The 19,856-nt window shown below is 38.9% G+C and overlaps 1 protein-coding gene across 1 annotated transcript in view; it reads right to left on the reverse strand.

Annotated features, from left to right (window-relative positions):
• The window catches only part of map3k9 (mitogen-activated protein kinase kinase kinase 9), a 40,435-nt gene that overhangs the window by 7,181 nt on the left and 13,398 nt on the right, over window positions 1–19,856 (reverse strand). Inside the window, exons 3-9 of the mRNA XM_062041259.1 lie at window positions 17,415–17,595; window positions 12,128–12,276; window positions 8,889–9,064; window positions 8,092–8,332; window positions 3,002–3,124; window positions 2,781–2,919; window positions 2,590–2,702 (exon numbers count right to left, since the gene is read on the reverse strand). Of these exons, the coding sequence (XP_061897243.1) occupies window positions 2,590–2,702; window positions 2,781–2,919; window positions 3,002–3,124; window positions 8,092–8,332; window positions 8,889–9,064; window positions 12,128–12,276; window positions 17,415–17,595 (1,122 nt within the window). The remainder of the gene's footprint in view (window positions 1–2,589; window positions 2,703–2,780; window positions 2,920–3,001; window positions 3,125–8,091; window positions 8,333–8,888; window positions 9,065–12,127; window positions 12,277–17,414; window positions 17,596–19,856) is intronic.

Consider the following 19,856-nt stretch of genomic DNA (forward strand, 5'->3'; position numbering starts at 1 on the left):
AAAGAAACTGCTGTTCTAAATGTGTCCACCAGATGTCACAATAGCAATTATTTCTATCTTTGTAGATGATGCTACATATGTACAAAATATAAACGACATGATGTTAGTGCACCAGTCGAGGAAAATGAGCAAAGTACATAAACAACATCCTGTAATTTGATTTTGATATTATTTTTTAAATCTTGATAGATTGTAAATTAACACCAATGAGTTGACTGATGAACATTATCACATCATTTATTCAGAAAGTATAAATAACGACAAATAAAGATAGAATTCTATTAACCGCAACTAGAGATGTCCGATAATGGCTTTTTTGCCGATATTGTCCAACTCTTAATTACCGATCCCGATATCAACCGATACCGATACATACAGTCGTGGAATTAACACATTATTGTGCCTAATTTTGCTATGATGCCCCGCTGGATGCATTAAACAATGTAAAAAGGTTTTCCCAATTAAATCAACTCAAGTTATGGGGGAAAAAAAATGCCAACATGGCACTGCCATATTTATTATTGAAGTCACAAAGTGCATTATTTTTTTTTAACATGCCTCAAAACAGCAGCTTGGAATTTGGGACATGCTCTCCCTGAGAGAGCATGAGGAGGTTGAGGTGGGCGGGGTTGAGGTGGGGGTTAGCGGGGGTGTATATTGTAGCATCCCGGAAGAGTTAGTCCTGCATGGGGTTCTGGGTATTTCTTCTGTTGTGTTTATGTTGTGTTACGGTACGGATGTTCTCCCGAAATGTGTTTGTCATTCTTGTTTGGTGTGGGTTCACAGTGTGGCGCATATTTGTAACAGTGTTAAAGTTGTTTATACGGCCACCCTCAGTGTGACCTGTATGGCTGTTGACCAAGTATGCCTTGCATTCACTTGTGTGTGTGAAAAGCCGTAGATATTATATGATTGGGCCGGCACGCAAAGGCAGTGCCTTCAAGGTTTATTGGCGCTCTCTACTTCTCCCTACATCAGTGTACACAGCGGCGTTTTAAAAAGTCATACATTTTACTTTTTGAAACAGATACCGATAATTTTGAAACCGATACCGATAATTTCCGATATTACATTTTAAAGCATTTATCGGACATCTCTAACCGCAACATGTAAGTGTAAAAAAAAAAAACCAACAACATTATGATTTGTACATTTCCAGAATGTGCTTGTTCTATTTTTAAACAAAGAAAACAATCTGAAGTGGTCTTTATTTTTAAGTTATCGTTCCCCACATCTGCGGTCCCCTACAAGGTTTCTCATTGTCATCCCATTGGGTTGAGTTTTTTTCTTGCCCTGATGTGGGATCTGAGCCGAGGATGTCGTTGTGGCTTGTGCAGCCCTTTGAGACACTCGTGATTTAGGGCTATATAAGTAAACATTGACTGATTGATTGAAGCAGTAGAAAAAACGGATGGAAGGATGGGCATTATCTGATAGCACTTATCCGGACTTGATTGATTCATTCATACGATTGACAGGGGCGGCATAGCTCGGTAGGTGGAGCGGCCGTGCCAGCAACTTGAGGGTTCCAGGTCCGATCCCAGCTTCCGCCATCCTAGTCACTGCCGTTGTGTCCTTGGGCAAGGCACTTTACCCACCTGCTCCCGGTGCCACCCACACTGGTTTTAAATGTTACTTAGATATTGGGTTTCACTATGTAAAAGCACTTTGAGTCACTAGAGAAAAGCGCTATATAAATATAATTCACTTCACATCCTGACTTCATTCATGTATGTATTATTTAGTAAGGTATTATTATTATTAACAGTGTATGCTGTACTTATTGCCAATGTTTATGTATTTTTTTCCTCATTATACAGTATGTCAAACTTAACAGCAGTATTATTTTCCTCTATTGTAATATAATCAAGGTATTACTTACTTATAATTATGATTAGGGATGTCTGATAATGGCTTTTTGCCGATATCCGATATTGTCCAACTCTTAATTACTGATACTGATATATACAGTCGTGAAATTAACACATTATTATGCCTAATTTGGACAACCAGGTATGGTGAAGATAAGGTCCTTTAAAAAATAAAAATAAAATAAAAATAAGATAAATAAATTAAAAACATTTTCTTGAATAAAAAAGAAAGTAAAACAATATAAAAACAGTTACATAGAAACTAGTAATTAATGAAAATGAGTCAAATTAACTGTTAAAGGTTAGTACTATTAGTGGACCAGCAGCACGCACAATCATGTGTGCTTACGGACTGTATCCCTTGCAGACTGTATTGATATATATTGAATATGCAGAATATTAATAACAGAAAGAAACAACCCTTTTGTGTGAATTTAAATGGGGGAGGGAGGTTTTTTGGGTTGGTGCACTAATTGTAAGTGTATCTTGTGTTTTTTATGTTGATTTAATTAAAAAAAACAAAAAAACAAAAAACGATACCGATAATAAAAAAAACGATACCGATAATTTCCGATATTTCATTTTAAAGCATTTATCGGCTGATAATATCGGCAGGCCGATATTATCGGACATCTCTAATTATGATCTGCCTTATTTTTTTACTGTGTTTTTGGGAGTTATTCCTTCTTTTTTTAGAGAACGAGCACAAACTTCTTACCGATCTCCAGCAGGCTGGGCACTCCGGGCACCGCTGGACTGTGTCTTGGGGACCGGCGGAGGTTGGGGGCGCTGCAGGAGCGTTGTCTACTCCCCTCGGGGGCAGGCCTTACGCTACCAACAGTCACTTTATCATCAATTGAGAGAAAAGATAACATTTTGACATCAATATAGATCCGCCTTTTTTTTTACCTGGCGTCGGCGCTGTGCTCCCGTGGCGGCCCGCACCCTCGGGATCGTCCCTTCTTCCTGGAACCCTTCCTGTCCCCCTCCTCCTCGTCCCGCAGAAAGACGTCCTGGCCCCACCCGCCACAGCCCTCTCTCGGCATGACTGGAAAATAACAACAACAACATGATTTTAAAGAAATGATTGACAGGTGCATTCTCTGTCATAGAGGCGGGGCTAAGCGTACGCTGAATGGCCCTGAGGCGAGGGAGCAGCGGTGGGCTGGTGGGAGGGCTGGAACCGCTGCTGAGCAAACTCCTGCGACGGTCATGTGATGGCGACGCCTGCACAGTTATCTTGTGCTGGAAATCTACAAAAATACAAATGAAACATGTTAGACTAAGCATGATGGAGTGTGTAGGCGTACGCTAATGAAACATGTTAGCTTCAGCATAATTGAATTTGGAGGCGGGGCTAATAAAGCATGTTATCTATAGCATGATGGGAGTTTGTAGGCGGGGCTAATAAAGCATGTTATCTATAGCATGGTGGAGTTTGTAGGCGGGGCTAATAAAGCATGTTATCTATAGCATGATGGAGTTTGTAATAAAACATGTTTGTGTTAAACTTACTGTTGTTATTTTGTACTAATAAAGAGGTAGTTAAGTTATTTGTAATTGGTAAGTGGATTATACTTATATAGCGCTTTTCTACCTTCAAGGTACTCAAAGCGCTTTGACACTATTTCCACATTCACCCATTCACACACTGATGGCGGGAGCTGCCATGCAAGGCCCTCACCACGACCAATCAGGAGCGAGGGTGAAGTGTCTTGCTTGTGGCTTGGATGCCGGAAGCTCGGGATCAAACCAGGAACCCTCAGGTTTTTGGCACTGCCGCTCTACCAACCAGGCCACGCCGTCCCATTGGTGTATAATAAACATGTATCGTATTTTTCGGACTATAAGTCGCAGTTTTTTTCATAGTTTGGCCGGGGGTGCGACTTATACTCAGGAGCGACTTATGTGTGAAATTTTACACATTAGCGTAAAATATCAAATAATATTATGTAGCTCATTCACGTAAGAGACTAGACGTATAAGATTTCATGGGATTTAGCGATTAGGAGTGACAGATTGTTTGGTAAACGTATAGCATGTTCTATATGTTATAGTTATTAGAATGACTCTTACCATAATATGTTACGTTAACATACCAGGCACGTTCTCAGTTGGTTATTTATGCGTCATATAACGTACACTTATTCAGCCTGTTGTTCACTATTCTTTATTTATTTTAAATTGCCTTTCAAATGTCTATTCTTGATGTTGGGTTTTATCAAATAAATTTCCCCAAAAAATGCGACTTATACTCCAGTGCGACTTATATATGTTTTTTCTTCTTCTTTATTATGCATTTTCAGCCGGTGCGACTTATACTCCGGAGCGACTTATACTCCGAAAAATACGGTAGTTGTTATTCTTGTGCTACTAAACATCCGGTTGTTATTTTTGTATGAATAAACATGCAGTTGTGTCATTTCAATAATAATAAACATGCAGTTGTGTTATTTTTGTATTAGTGAACATGCATTTGTGTTACTATCAACATTAATAAACATGCAGTTGTTTTATTTTTGTAGAAATAAACGTGTAGTTAACGCGCAGCCACAACAAGATACGTTCTGCCACACCTTCAAAATATTCTATAATAATATATATATAATATTATAGTATGTTATTATATTGGGGACGGCGTGGCGCGGTTGGGAGAGTGGCCCTGCCAGCAACCTGAGGGTTCCTGGTTCAATCCCCACCTTCCATCCTAGTCACATCCGTTGTGTCCTTGAGCAAGACACTTCACCCTTGCTCCTGATGGGTCGTGGTTAGGGCCTCGCATGGCAGCTCCCGCCATCAGTGTGTGAATGGGTGAATGTGGAAATAGTGTCAAATCGCTTTGAGTACATTAAAGGTAGAAAAGCACTATACAAGTATAACCCATATATATAATATATGAAAATAATATTATATATCTAAATACAGTCATGGCCAAAAATATTGGCACCCCTGCATTTCTGTCAGATAATGCACCACTTCTCCCAGAAAATTGTTGAAATTACAAATGCTTTGATATTCACATTATTTATTTATTTTGTTTGCATTGGAACAACACACAAAAAAAAACCCCAAATCTGATATTATTTTGCACAGAACTCCAAAAATGGACTGGACAAAATTATTGGCACCTTTTCAAAATTGTAAGAAATAGTTGTATTCTAAGCATGTGATGCTCCTTTAATTTGTAATCAAACTCACCTGTAACAAGTAACAAGTGCTGGCAATATAGAAATCACACTTGCAGCCAGTTAAAATGGAGAAAAGCTGACTCCACCTTTGTGTTGTGTGTACCACACTGAGCGTGGCGAAAAGAAAGAAGGGCAAAGAACTCTCGGAAGATTGTGGAAAAGCATGGACAATCTCAAGGCTACAAGTCCATCTCCGGAGATCTAAATGTTCCTGTGTCTTGTTACTGTTTCTACGCAATGTCATCAAGAGGTTTAAAGCCTGTGGCACTGTAGCTAACCTCCCTGGACGTGGACGGAGGAGAAAAATTGATGAAAGACTGCAACGAAGGATTGTTAGAACTGTGGGTAAAGAACCTCGATCCACTTCCAAACAAATTCAAGCTGACCTGCAGACTGTTAGAATAATTATGTATAAGTTATCACACAACTCTTATGATTAAAGGCCGTTGCTATAGTTATTATCTATTGTGGTCAAGTTGTACTGTTCTATCTGTGCAAAGGCACACAACTTATCTTCCACTGCAAGTTGTCTCGCAGCAGCAGTTTCTGTCTTCCAGCCCACTACGGACTTCAAGTACCTCAACGAAGATAAGACGACAACACGCAGACAAAGCAGAGCCAGGGCGAAATCTCGAGCTCAAGCACATTTGCATTCTGAGTAATCATGTTTTGTGATACTTAGGCTGCCTGCATAATATGTGTGACCACTCCCTTTAGAGGCAGCCTCAGTGATGTTAACTAGGAAACTCCCGAATAAATAGAAGAGCACGTGGGACTGCCCCTCAGAGCGTGGTGGGAGACTGTAACTGAGCGTGCAGCCCCAGACGTTTCTCCTCATGAGCTAAATTGGACTCTGTCTCTGCGTGATTCCTTGCTTCTTGTCTTGTGTAATAGATAGTTCGGTGTTTGAACATGACACAGACACAGGGTACAACAGTGTCAGCTCGCACTATCCGTTGCCATCTCTATGTAGGCTACGGTAGGAGACCCAGGAGAACCCTGCTGCTGACACAGAGACATAAAAAAGCCAGACTGGACTTTGCAAAAACTTACCAGAGGAAGCCAAAATGCTTCTGGGAGAACGTCCTGTGGACAGATGAGACTAAAGTGGAGATTTTTTTGGTAAAGCACATCATCACACTGTTTACAGAAAACAAAATGAGGCCTTCAAAGAAAAGAACACCATCCCTACAGTCAAACATGGTGGAGGTTCACTCATCTTTTGGGGTTGTTTTGGTGCTTCTGGCAGGCCTGGCCCTAACCAATCTGGCGCCCTAGGCAAGATTTTAGGTGGCGCCCCCCCACATTGGCAGTGAAGTGTATATACTCACAAGAAACCGAATAGCTTTGTCTTTGACCTTTTTTTTTTACTTAAAGAAAGCAAATTAACATGTTATATGAGAATGTTATGTTATGATTATCTTTAACCGAATCACAGCAGTGCTCAAATAAAAAAACCTCATTCCCTCTCATGTGATATTGCTTAATTAACATTAATGATGTGCACTTTAACAACTAGGCTTACAACTATACCTAATATATAAAGGGGTGGAAAAGTGACTATTACCTGCAGGGCAAACATTAGCTAACCAGAAGGCAATAACAATGTAAACAGAAAACACCTGCTTAAAAGATCTAATACAAATGTCCCTGAGGAATGTAAGGTGGGAGTACTGTAATTACCTAACGTTACATTATTATTTTCCATAACAATTTAGCCCCCTCCACAATATTAACCCGACGTTAAACATTACTAGCTATTTATTGATTAGCAATTGCCGAATCATGTAACATTAGCTTAATGCTAAAAAGCCAGGTTACTATCACATTCTGTAACAGACAAATAATTTCATGTAGGCTAACGTTACCTCCCTGCTACCTTTGTCTTTTTCTCGTTTCTCCTCCTCTTCTTTTCTATTTTTTCTTCCCTGGGCACCTGACAGTTTTGGCCGTTTTGACATCTTGTGTTGATTTTTTGATGCAGTGACGTCCATAAACAGTCATGATACGGGAAGGGAGGGGGCGCACTGTGCGGGGGGGGAGGGGGGCGTAATGTTGTAACAAATAATATTTCTATTAAATAGGCTTTACTTTGCATTTTAATTAACGTGGGATTATTTTTTGTATTTAGAAATAATAGTACCAACTTTTATTTATTTATTTATTTTTTTCTCCAACATTTGTGGCACTGGCGTGGCGCCCCCTGATGGACGGCACCCTTAGCATTTGCCTATACGGCCTATGCCACGGGCCGGCCCTGGCTTCTGGTACCGGATGCCTTGACTGTGTGCATGGCATCATGAAACCTGAGGACTACCAAAGAATTTTGGGGCATAATGTAGGGCCCAGTGTCAGAAAGCCGGGTCTCCATCAGAGGCCTTTGGTCTTCCAGCAGGACAACGACCCAAAACATACTTCAAAAAGCACACAGAAGTGGCTTAAGACAAAGCGCTGGAGAGTTCTGAAGTGGCCATCAATGAGTCCAGATCTAAATCCTATAGAACCTCTGTGGAGAGATCTAAAAACAGCAGTTGGGAGAAGGCACCCTTCAAATCTGAGAGACCTGAAGCAGTTTTCAAAAGGAGAGTGGTCCAAAATTCCAGTAGCAAGGTGTAAGAGTAAGTATTTTAATTTTCTTGAGGGAACTCTCCTGAAGGAATCCATAAAGTACTATCTATCTATCTATGGAACTCATTGATGGTTACAGGAAGCGATTGATTTCAGTTATTTTTTCCAAAGGCTGTGCTACCAAATATTAAGTTGAGGGTGCCAGTAATTTTGTCCAGTCCATTTTTGGAGTTCTGTGTAAAATAATATCAGATTTGGCTTCTTTTTTGTGTGTGTTGTTCCAATGCAAACAAAAGAAATAAACATGTGAACACCAAAGCATTTGTAATTCCAACAATTTGACAGAAATTTGGGGGTGCCAATATTTTTGGCCATGACTGTAGTTGTGCTATTGTCGTGCTAAAAATCAAGTAGTTGTGTTATTTTAGTACCAATAAACATGAAGTTGTGTGCAGGGTGTGTACCTAGCGGCAGGCTGATCCTGTTGCCATCCTTGCGTTTGAGGCGGTTGCGTCGGAACTTTCCGTGACGTCGTTCCACGTGAGGTTTGTCTCGGTACAGCTGATGGATGATGATGTTCAGCTCCCGCTCGAGGATGTGGATCTCCCGCTCGGCCAGTTCCTGCTCACGCTGCCGCAGCGCCTCCTCCTGGCACTTTTGCTGCAGCGCCGCTCGGGTCAGCTCCTCCTCCCAGGAACGAAGCTCCTGGAGGAAACAAACCAAAATGCGGGCGGCACTCTGTCAGAATAATTGTATCCAAGTTATCACAAAACTTTGTGTTGCCATGAGAGGACAAAAGCTGTCTTTGATCCTACCAATCCAAAGGCTTGTAAAACTCCACTGTGGGAAGCGACATGAAGGTGTCGGTTTCTTTGATGTATTGTAATACACAGGAAGATTTTTTCTTGACCCGAGATCTACAAAGCGGAGAGGAAGCAGGATCTGACTCCCCTCCAGGCACCTTTTCTTTGAACTGTTTTGTGACCAAAGGCAGCGGCTGTTTATGACCCCCTTCCTTTAGAAACAGCTGTTGCCATGTAATCAGGGAAAGTCCAAATAAAAGAGGAGGCGTACAATCTTTCGTCAGAGCGTGGTGGGAGACTGTGCAAGAGTACAGCCCAGACGTTTCTCCTCAATTGAGCTAAATTGAATTCTGTCTCTGTTTAATTCCTTGCTTCTTTGCCTGTTTAATAGATGTCATCAGTGTTTGAACCTGACACACTCAACATTCTATTCTTCAAGGCAGGACTGTACCACCTACCTTCTCCTTGGTCCTCAGCTGATCAAACATCTCTTGGATCTCCAGCTTCCAGTCGTCCTGCAGAGAGTGGAAGGACTCGGCCGGCATCTCGAAGAATCCAGACTCCTCGATTGCCGTGAGATGGTCCAAAATCGTAGTGAAATGCGGCCGTGAGTGAGGGTCTGAGCTCCAGCAGCCTGCAGATATTTGCAAAGATCTACCTGAAGGTCTCCTTTTCGACTGAAGTGACTTTTTAATGATGTTGTAACAGTAATACATGTTTATGAACACAAAACATGAAACAAATGTCACGTAATGTTAGCATGTAGCACAGATTGCTATGTCAGTGTTGCAAACCTAACATGATGTTAAAATGTAACGTCAACATCTTATCTTTGCTAGTGTTGCTGACCTAGAATAATTGTAAGATGTAATGTTAGCATGTAGCGCAGATTGCTATGTCAGTGTTGCTAACCTAGCATGATGTTAAGATGTAATGTTAGCATGTAGCGTACCTCAGATTCCTAAGCTAGTGTTTCAAACCTCGCATGATGTTAAAATGTAATGTTAACGTGTAGCTCACATAGCTTTGCTCATGTTGCTGACCTAGAATAATTGTAAGATGTAATGTTAGCGTGTAGCGCAATTGCTATGCCAGTGTTGCAAACCTAGCATTATGTTAAAATGTAATGTTAGCATGTAGCACAGATTGCTATGTCAGTGTTGCTAAGCTAGCATGATGTTAAGATGTAATGTTAGCATGTAGCGTACCTCAGATTCCTACGCTAGTGTTGCAAACCTAGCATGATGTGAAATAGTAATGTTAGCATGTAGCTCACGTAGCTATGTTAGCGTTGCTGTGTTGTTTGTGACCCCCTGTCCCACTCCTTAATGTTACATTACTGTATACGATATATACCGTATTTTTCGGACTATAAGTCACAGTTTTTTTCATACTTTGGCCGGGGGTGCGACTTATACTCAGGAGCGACTTATGTGTGAAATTATTAACACATCACCGTAAAATATATATATATAAAAAATATATATATATAAAATATTAGCTCATTCACGTAAGAGACTAGACTAGTGGTTCTTAACCTTGTTGAAGGTACCGAACCCCACCAGTTTCGTATGCGCATTCACCAAACCCTTATTTAGTGAAAAATAAAAATGTTTTTTTTTTCAAATTCAAGAAATGTTTTTTTTACTGGTGCACAAAATGAACCGTGCATGAACATCGCCCTGTTCAAAGAACAAAACCAACACAGTGCATGAACTCACAACAAATTACACACCTTACACACATTACCATGAGTTGATTAACGTGGACCCCGACTTAAACAAGTTGAAAAACTTATTCGGGTGTTACCGTTTAGTGATCAATTGTACGGAATATGTACTGTACTGTGTAAACTGTACTGTTTCATATAATGTATTCCCTTCCTTTGCAATCTACTAGTAAAAGTTTCAATCAATCAATCAAAAAACCTGCAAATCAGATGGAAAATTAGAGGGAACATTGTTTGGGGGTATCCATAATACGCCGATAGGGAGAAGTTTTTATTTACACGATAAGTCGGATGGGTCTTTACCTCCGTGAGGCCGACTCACCGAACTCCTAGGGTTCGATCGAACCCAGGTTAAGAACCACTGGACTAGACGTATAAGATTTCATGGGATTTAGCGATTAGGAGTGACAGATTGTTTGGTAAACGTATAGCATGTTCTATATGTTATAGTTATTTGAATGACTCTTACCATAATATGTTACGTTAACATACCAGGCACGTTCTCAGTTGGTTATTTATGCCTCATATAACGTACCGTATTTTCCGCACCATAAGCCGCACCTAAAAACCACAAATTTTGTCAAAAGCTGACAGTGCGGCTAATAACCCGGTGCGCCTTATATATGGATTGATATTAATATTTATTTTCATAAAGTTTAGGTCTCGCAACTACGGTAAACAGCCGCCATCTTTTTTCCCCGTAGAAGAGGAAGCGCTTCTTCTTCTACGGTAAGCAACCGCCCCCATAGAAGAGGAAGCGCTTCTTCTTCTACTGTAAGCAACCGCACCCGCCCCCGTAGAAGAAGAAGCGCGCGGATATTTCATTTCATTTGTGTGTTTCTGTAAAGACCACAAAATGGCTCCTACTAAGAGACACGCGTACAAGGTTCCACTGACTTTTGATATTCCTGTGAACCGCACTGTGGATACAACAGGAGCCCGTACGGTGAATATCCGTTAGCTTGCCATGCTAACGGCCAGAAACTTCCACCCATGGTGATATTCAAAAGGAAGACCTTGCCAAAAGAGAACTTTCCAGCCGGCGTCATCATAAAAGCTAACTCGAAGGGATGGATGGATGAAGAAAAAATGAGCGAAGAGACCGGGTGACTTTTTTCACGCAGCTCCGTCCCTGTTGATCTATGACTGCATGCGCGTCCACATCACAGATGGTGTCAAAAAACAAGTGAAGCACACCGAAGAAGAAGAAGAATTTGAGGGATTTGTGGATGAGTAATAACTTCAGAACGTGAGCTTTAAATGTTTATTTTGTGTGTTGTGTGACACTAACGTATGAGCAACGTTGAGTTATTGATGTTGCTATTGCTCTGCACTATTTTGAATGTTACTATTTTTGTGATTGCACATTTGCACATTACATTTTGGGAGTGAAGAGTTGTTAGAACGCTGGTTTGTAATATATTATTAAAGTTTGACTGACCTATCTGACTGTTTTTTTGACATTCCCTTTAGCGTAGCGTAGGTGCGGCTAATAACACGGGGCGGCTAATAGGTAAACAAAGTTTTGAAATATGCCATTCATTGAAAGTGCGGCTAATAACACGGGGCGGCTTATGGTGCGGAAAATACGGTACATTTATTCAGCCTGTTGTTCACTATTCTTTATTTATTTTAAATTGCCTTTCAAATGTCTATTCTTGGTGTTGGGTTTTATCAAATACATTTCCCCCAAAAATGCGACTTATACTCCAGTGCGACTTATACATGTTTTTTTCCTTCTTTATTATGCATTTTCGGCCGGTGCGACTTATACTCCGGAGCGACTCATACTCCGAAAAATACGGTATTACGTTGGACAAGCACACAGTTAGTGTTTATATGAAGTGAATTTAGTACACAAAAATGCTTCTTGGGGAGACACACTTATGCTCATTAGCATTAAAGCCACAGACACAACAGTTGGGTGTATGTACATTCCAGCATCAAGACTGTATGTGGTAACCTTACCCTCCATTAGGTGTGCAAAGGGTTCGGGACAGGTGGAGGGAACGGGCAACGCCAGCTTGTTCATGGCCACGCCGTACGCCACCGCCAGGCAGTCGATACCACGGAACGGTACTTCGCCGGTCAGCAGCTCCCACAGCAACACGCCATAACTTCAATGTTCAGAAGAAAAACCACCATGTTAATGTTATCCATTTGTATTATTTTGCACGCCAATAACAAATTAATTCAATAAATGAAGCGAGAATGTGACCTACTTTTACGTTGATGCCTCAAATTGGCCATCAACAACTCTTGTGTCGTCGTTACAATTTGAAGTGCAGTTCGCATAACAGATCGAATTAAATAAGACCCGACTAGTTTGCTGCCTAACTGGGCTGCTGTAGGAAAGGAAAGACCAAGTAAACAAGAAGAGGTGCATTTCGCAAGAATGGTAAGAAGGTGAAGCGACAACACACACACTAGTGGAAAGCCAACGGAGAAAATCGCTGCCTAAACGGGCTGCGGAGGAACTCATCCGAGAAGTAAACACGTAATAATATTGAAATATATTACAGTGTAGACCAGGGGTCACCAACGCGGTGCCCGCGGGCACCAGGTAGCCCGTAAGGACCAGATGAGTAGCCCGCTGGCCTGTTCTAAAAAATAGCTCAAATAGCAGCACTTACCAGTGAGCTGCCTCTATTTTTTAAATTTGATTTATTTACTAGCAAGCTGGTCTCGCTGTGCTCGACATTTTTAATTCTAAGAGAGACAAAACTCAAATAGAATTTGAAAATCCAAGAAAATATTTTAAAGACTTGGTCTTCACTTGTTTAAATGAATTCATTATTTTTTTTACTTTGCTTCTTATAACTTTCAGAAAGACAATTTTAGAGAAAAAATACAACCTTCAAAATTATTGTAGGATATACATATATACCTTTTTACCTTTTAAATTCCTTCCTCTTATTTCCTGACAATTTAAATCAATGTTCAAGTACATTTATTTTTTCTATTGTAAAGAATAATAAATCAATTTTAATTTAATTCTTCATTTTAGCTTCTGTTTTTTCGACGAAGAATATTTGTGAAATATTTCTTCAAACTTATCATGTTTAAAATTCAAAAAAATTATTCTGGCAAATCTAGAAAATCTGTAGAATCAAATTTAAATCTTATTTCAAAGTCTTTTGAATTTCTTTTAAAATTTTTGTTCTGGAAAATCTAGAAGAAATAATGATTTGTCTTTGTTAGAAATATAGCTTGGTCCAATTTGTTATATATTCTAACAAAGTGCAGATTGGATTTTAACCTATTTAAAACATGTCATCCAAATTCTAAAATTAATCTTAATCAGGAAAAATTACTAATGATGTTCCATAAATTATTTTTTTAATTTTTTCAAAAAGATTCGAATTAGCTAGTTTTTCTCTTCTTTTTTTCGGTTGAATTTTGAATTTTAAAGAGTCGAAATTGAAGATAAACTATGTTTCAAAATTGAATTGTCATTTTCTTCGTGTTTTCTCCTCTTTTAAACCGTTCAATTAAGTGTAAATATCATTAATTATTAATAATAACATAGAGTTAAAGGTAAATTGAGCAAATTGGCTATTTCTGGCAATTTATTTAAGTGTGTATCAAACTGGTAGCCCTTCGCATTAATCAGTACCCAAGAAGTAGCTCTTGCTTTCAAAAAGGTTGGTGACCCCTGGTGTAGAATGTAAAGTGCTGAATGAGTGACTAGAGTTAGCTTCCCCCGAGTTAGCGGGTTTATTATTTTCATCTGCTGGACAACTAGTTAGTGTAGCCTTGATTAGTTTGCGGCCTAAATGGGCTGTGGAAGCAATGCAAATAGGAAGAGTGCTCAGGAATCATTTGGAGCCGTAAACAAATGTGAATCAATGTTTAAATCAATAAAATACTGTTCCTAAATCATCCACTCCATCTTTTGAATCAGTTCAATTAATACTAGTAAAGTTACTAGTTGAGTGTTTACTACTAGTAAAGTGTTTGTGGTTAGTGCAAGAACAATGTTTAGTACTTGGTCAAGTTTGTGGAATAATAGTAGTAAAGTGTTTGTGTTTAGTACGAGTAAAGTGTTTAGTACTGGTAAAGTGTGTTCAGTACTAAAAGTGTTTTGTACTAGTTAAGTGTTATTTAGTACTAGGACAGTGTTTGTATTGAGTACTAGTATGGCGTTTAGTAGTAAAGAGTGTTTGTGGTTAGTGCAAGAACAATGTTTAGTACTAGTAAAGTTTGTGGATTAATAGTAGTAAAGTGTTTGTGTTTAGTACGAGTAAAGTGTTTAGTACTGGTAAAGTGTGTTCAGTACTAGTTCGGTGTTACTTAGTACTAGTACTGTGTGTGTATTTAGTACTATTATTGCGTTTAGTAGTAAAGTGTTTGTGTTTAGTACTAGTAAAGTGTTTGTGGTTAGTGCAAGAACAATGTTTAGTACTAGTAAAGTTTGTGGATTAATAGTAGTAAAGTGTTTGTGTTTAGTACGAGTAAAGTGTTTAGTGCTAGTAAAGTTTGTGGATTAATAGTAGTAAAGTGTTTGTGTTTAGGACGAGTAAAGTGTTTAGTACTAGTAAAGTTTGTGGATTAATAGTAGTAAAGTGTTTGTGTTTAGTACTAGTAAAGTGTGTGTAGTTAGTGCAATAAAAATGTTTAGTACTAGTAAACTTGTGGATTAATAGTAGTTAAGTGTTTTGTTTAGTATGAGTAAAGTGTTTAGTACTAGTAAAGTTTGTGGATTAATAGTAGTAAAGTGTTTGTGTTTAGTACTAGTAACGTGTGTGTAGTTAGTGCAAGAAAAATGTTTAGTACTAGTAAAGCTTGTGGATTAATAGTAGTAAAGTGTTTGTGTTTAGTATGAGTAAAGTGTTTAGTACTAGAAAAGTGGGTTCAGTACTAATAGTGTTTTGTACTAGTTAAGTGTTATTTAGTACTAGTACTGTGTTTGTAATTAGTACTAGTAAAGTGCTTGTGTTTAGTAATAGTAAAGTGTTTGTGTTTAGTGCAAGAACAATGTTTAGTACTAGTAAAGTTTGTGGATTAATAGTAGTAAATTTTTTGTGTTTAGCACGAGTAAAGTGTTAAGTACTGGTAAAGTGTTTAGTACTCGTTCAGTGTTATTTAGTACTAATACAGTGTTTGTATTTAGTACTATTACGGCGTTTAGTAGTAAAGTGTCCGTTTAGTACGAGTAAAGTGTTTGTGGTTAGTGCAAGAACAATGTTTAGTACTTGGTAAAGTTTGTGGATTAATAGTAGTAAAGTGTTTGTGTTTAGTACGAGTAAAGTGTTTAGTACTTGTAAAGTGTGTTCAGTACTAAAAGTGTTTTGTACTAGTTAAGTGTTATTTAGTACTAGGAAAGTGTTCGCATTTAGTACTAGTATGGCGTTTAGTAGTAAAGTGTTTGTGGTTAGTGCAAGAACAATGTTTAGTACTAGTAAAGTTTGTGGATTAATAGTAGTAAAGTGTTCGTGTTTAGTACAAGTAAAGTGTTTAGTACTGGTAAAGTGTGTTCAGTACTAGTTCTGTGTTACTTAGTACTAGTACTGTGTGTGTATTTAGTACTATTATTGCGTTTAGTAGTAAAGTGTTTGTGTTTAGTACTAGTAAAGTGTTTGTGGTTAGTGCAAGAACAATGTTTAGTACTAGTAAAGTTTGTGGATTAATAGTAGTAAAGTTTTTGTGTTTAGTACAGTAAAGAGTTTAGTACTAGAAAAGTGTGTTCAGTACTAATAAAGTGTTTTGTACTAGTTAAGTGTTATTTAGTACTAGTACTGTGTTTGTGTTTAGTACTAGTAAAGTGTTTGTGGTTAGTGCAAGAACAATGTTTAGTACTTGGTAAAGTTTGTGGATTAATAGTAGTAAAGTGTTTGTGTTTAGTACGAGTAAAGTGTTTAGTACTTGTAAAGTGTGTTCAGTACTAAAAGTGTTTTGTACTAGTTAAGTGTTATTTAGTACTAGGAAAGTGTTCGCATTTAGTACTAGTATGGCGTTTAGTAGTAAAGTGTTTGTGGTTAGTGCAAGAACAATGTTTAGTACTAGTAAAGTTTGTGGATTAATAGTAGTAAAGTGTTCGTGTTTAGTACAAGTAAAGTGTTTAGTACTGGTAAAGTGTGTTCAGTACTAGTTCTGTGTTACTTAGTACTAGTACTGTGTGTGTATTTAGTACTATTATTGCGTTTAGTAGTAAAGTGTTTGTGTTTAGTACTAGTAAAGTGTTTGTGGTTAGTGCAAGAACAATGTTTAGTACTAGTAAAGTTTGTGGATTAATAGTAGTAAAGTTTTTGTGTTTAGTACAGTAAAGAGTTTAGTACTAGAAAAGTGTGTTCAGCACTAATAAAGTGTTTTGTACTAGTTAAGTGTTATTTAGTACTAGTACTGTGTTTGTGTTTAGTACTAGTAAAGTGTTTGTGGTTAGTGCAAGAACAATGTTTAGTACTTGGTCAAGTTTGTGGATTAATAGTAGTAAAGTGTTTGTGTTTAGTATGAGTAAAGTGTTTAGTACTGGTAAAGTGTGTTCAGTACTAAAAGTGTTTTGTACTAGTTAAGTGTTATTTAGTACTAGGACAGTGTTTGTATTTAGTACTAGTATGGCGTTTAGTAGTAAAGTGTTTGTGGTTAGTGCAAGAACAATGTTTAGTACTAGTAACGTTTGTGGATTAATAGTAGTAAAGTGTTTGCGTTCAGTACGAATAAAGTGTTTAGTACTAGTAAAGTTTGTGGATTAATAGTAGTAAAGTGTTTGTGTTTAGTACGAATAAAGTGTTTAGTACTCATAAAAAGCTTGTGTTTAGTACTAGTTAAGTGTTTGTGTTTCTTATTAGTTAATTGTTTGTTTAGTACTAATGAAAGGTTTGTGTTGAGTACTAATAAAAGTAGTGTTTTTTTACTAGTTAAGTGTTTGCATTTAGTACTAGTTAAGAGTTTGTGTTTATTATTAGGTACGTGTTTGTGTTTAGTTTTAATGAAAGGTTTGTGTTTAGCACTAGTTAAGTGTTTGCCTTTAGTACTAGTTAAGTGTTTGTGTTTAGTACTCATAAAAATGTTGTGTTTAGTACTAGTTAATTGTTTGTTTAGTACTAATGAAAGGTTTGTGTTTTGTACTAATGAAAGGTTTGTGTTTACTACTAATGAAAGGTTTGTGTTTAGTATTAATGAAAGTTTATGTTTAGTATTAGTTACATGTTAAGTACTAGTGAAGTGTTTGTGTTTTTTCCACTAGAGCGTAACGGTCTGTAGCGTTAACGCGGCTCCGCATTGTGAGGTTCGTGAGGTGTGGCCCGCTGCCCACCTCCACACGTCGCTACGCTTGGAGAAGGTGGATGAGCGGATGACCTCGGGGGCCATCCAGGCGTAGGTGCCCGCCGCGCTCATCTTGGTGGTGCCGTGCCACTCCCGTGCCAGCCCAAAATCTGTGATCTTCAGGGTCTTGTTGCTCAGATCGTCCAGCTCCACTCGCTCCAGGAGGAGGACTGGACAACATGGGTGGGGGTGGAGGGGGGGGGGGCGGCATCCAAAGGAAGGGGTTTGAAGGTGGTGGTGGGTGGGGGTGGGGGGGGGAACCACGATGGAGGGAATTTGTGCACCATTCCAATATAAATATGATCAAATCAAATGTATGCAAGGAGGACGACGAGGACATTTAGGATATGATGGAGATATTTTGGATATGATGAGGAAATGAGGACATTTTGCACACAAGGAGGACATTTTGGACATGATGAGGATATTTTGGACATGATGAGAACATTTTGGACATGATGAGAACATTTTGGATACAACGAGAACATGAGGGGACATGAGGACATTTTGGACACAAGACGGACATGAGGCGGACATTTTAAACACAAGGAGGACATTTTGAACATGATGAGGATATTTTGGACATGATGAAGAGATGAGGGAGACATTTTGGACACAAGGAGAGCATTTTGGATACAACAAGGACATGAGGGGACACGTTGGGACATGAGGACATTTTGGATATGATGGAGATATTTTGGATATGATGAGGAAATGAGGACATTTTGGACACAAGGAGGACATTTTGGATACAACAAGGACATGAGGGCACACAGTGGGACATGAGGACATTTTGAGGCGGATATTTTAAACAAAAGGAGGACATTTTGAACACAAGGAGGACCGTTTGAACACAAGGAGGACATTTTGGACATGATGAGGATATTTTGGACATGATGAAGAAATGAGGGAGACATTTTGGACACAAGGAGAGCATTTTGGAGACAACAAGGACATGAGGGGACACGTTGGGACATGAGGACATTTTGGATATGATGGAGATATTTTGGATATGATGAGGAAATGAGGACATTTTGGACACAAGGAGGACATTTTGGATACAACAAGGACATGAGGGCACACAGTGGGACATGAGGACATTTTGAGGCGGATATTTTAAACAAAAGGAGGACATTTTGAACACAAGGAGGACCGTTTGAACACAAGGAGGACATTTTGGACATGATGAGGATATTTTGGACATGATGAAGAAATGAGGGAGACATTTTGGACACAAGGAGAGCATTTTGGAGACAACAAGGACATGAGGGGACACGTTGGGACATGAGGACATTTTGGATATGATGGAGATATTTTGGATATGATGAGGAAATGAGGACATTTTGGACACAAGGAGGACATTTTGGATACAACAAGGACATGAGGGCACACAGTGGGACATGAGGACATTTTGAGGCGGATATTTTAAACAAAAGGAGGACATTTTGAACACAAGGAGGACCGTTTGAACACAAGGAGGATATTTTGGACATGATGAAGAAATGAGGGAGACATTTTGGACACAAAAAGGACATGAGGGGACACGTTGGGACATGAAGACATTTTGGATATGATGAAGATATTTTGGATATGATGAGGGAATGAGGACATTTTGGACACAAGGAGGACATTTGGAACATGATGAGGATATTTTGGACATGATGAAGAAATGAGGGAGACATTTTGGACACAACAAGGACATGAGGGGACACGTTGGGACATGAGGACATTTTGGATATGATGAAGATATTTTGGATATGATGAGGGAATGAGGACGTTTTGGACACAAGGAGGACATTTTGAACATGATGAGGATATTTTGGACATGATGAAGAAATGAGGGAGACATTTTGGACACAAGGAGAGCATTTTGGAGACAACAAGGACATGAGGGGACACGTTGGGACATGAGGACATTTTGGATATGATGGAGATATTTTGGATATGATGAGGGAATGAGGACATTTTGGACACAAGGAGGACATTTTGAACATGATGAGGATATTTTGGACATGATGAAGAAATGAGGGAGACATTTTGGACACAAGGAGAACATTTTGGATACAACGAGGACATGAGGGGACATGAGGACATTTTGGACACAAGACGGACATGAGGCGGACATTTTAAACACAAGGAGGATATTTTGAACACAATGAGGATATTTTGAACATGATGAGGACATTTTGGACATGATGAAGAAATGAGGGAGACATTTTGGATACAACAATGACATGAGGGGACACGTTGGGACATGAGGACGTTTTGGACACAAGACGGATATGAGGCGGACATTTTAAACACAAGGAGGACATTTTGAACACAAGGAGGACATTTTGAACATGATGAGGATATTTTGGACATGATGAAGAAAGGAGGGAGACATTTTGGATACAACAAGGACACGAGGGGACACGTTGGGACATGAGGA

Source organism: Entelurus aequoreus, linkage group LG03 (assembly GCF_033978785.1).
Source record: "Entelurus aequoreus isolate RoL-2023_Sb linkage group LG03, RoL_Eaeq_v1.1, whole genome shotgun sequence".
NCBI classification, from domain to species: Eukaryota; Metazoa; Chordata; class Actinopteri; order Syngnathiformes; family Syngnathidae; genus Entelurus; species Entelurus aequoreus.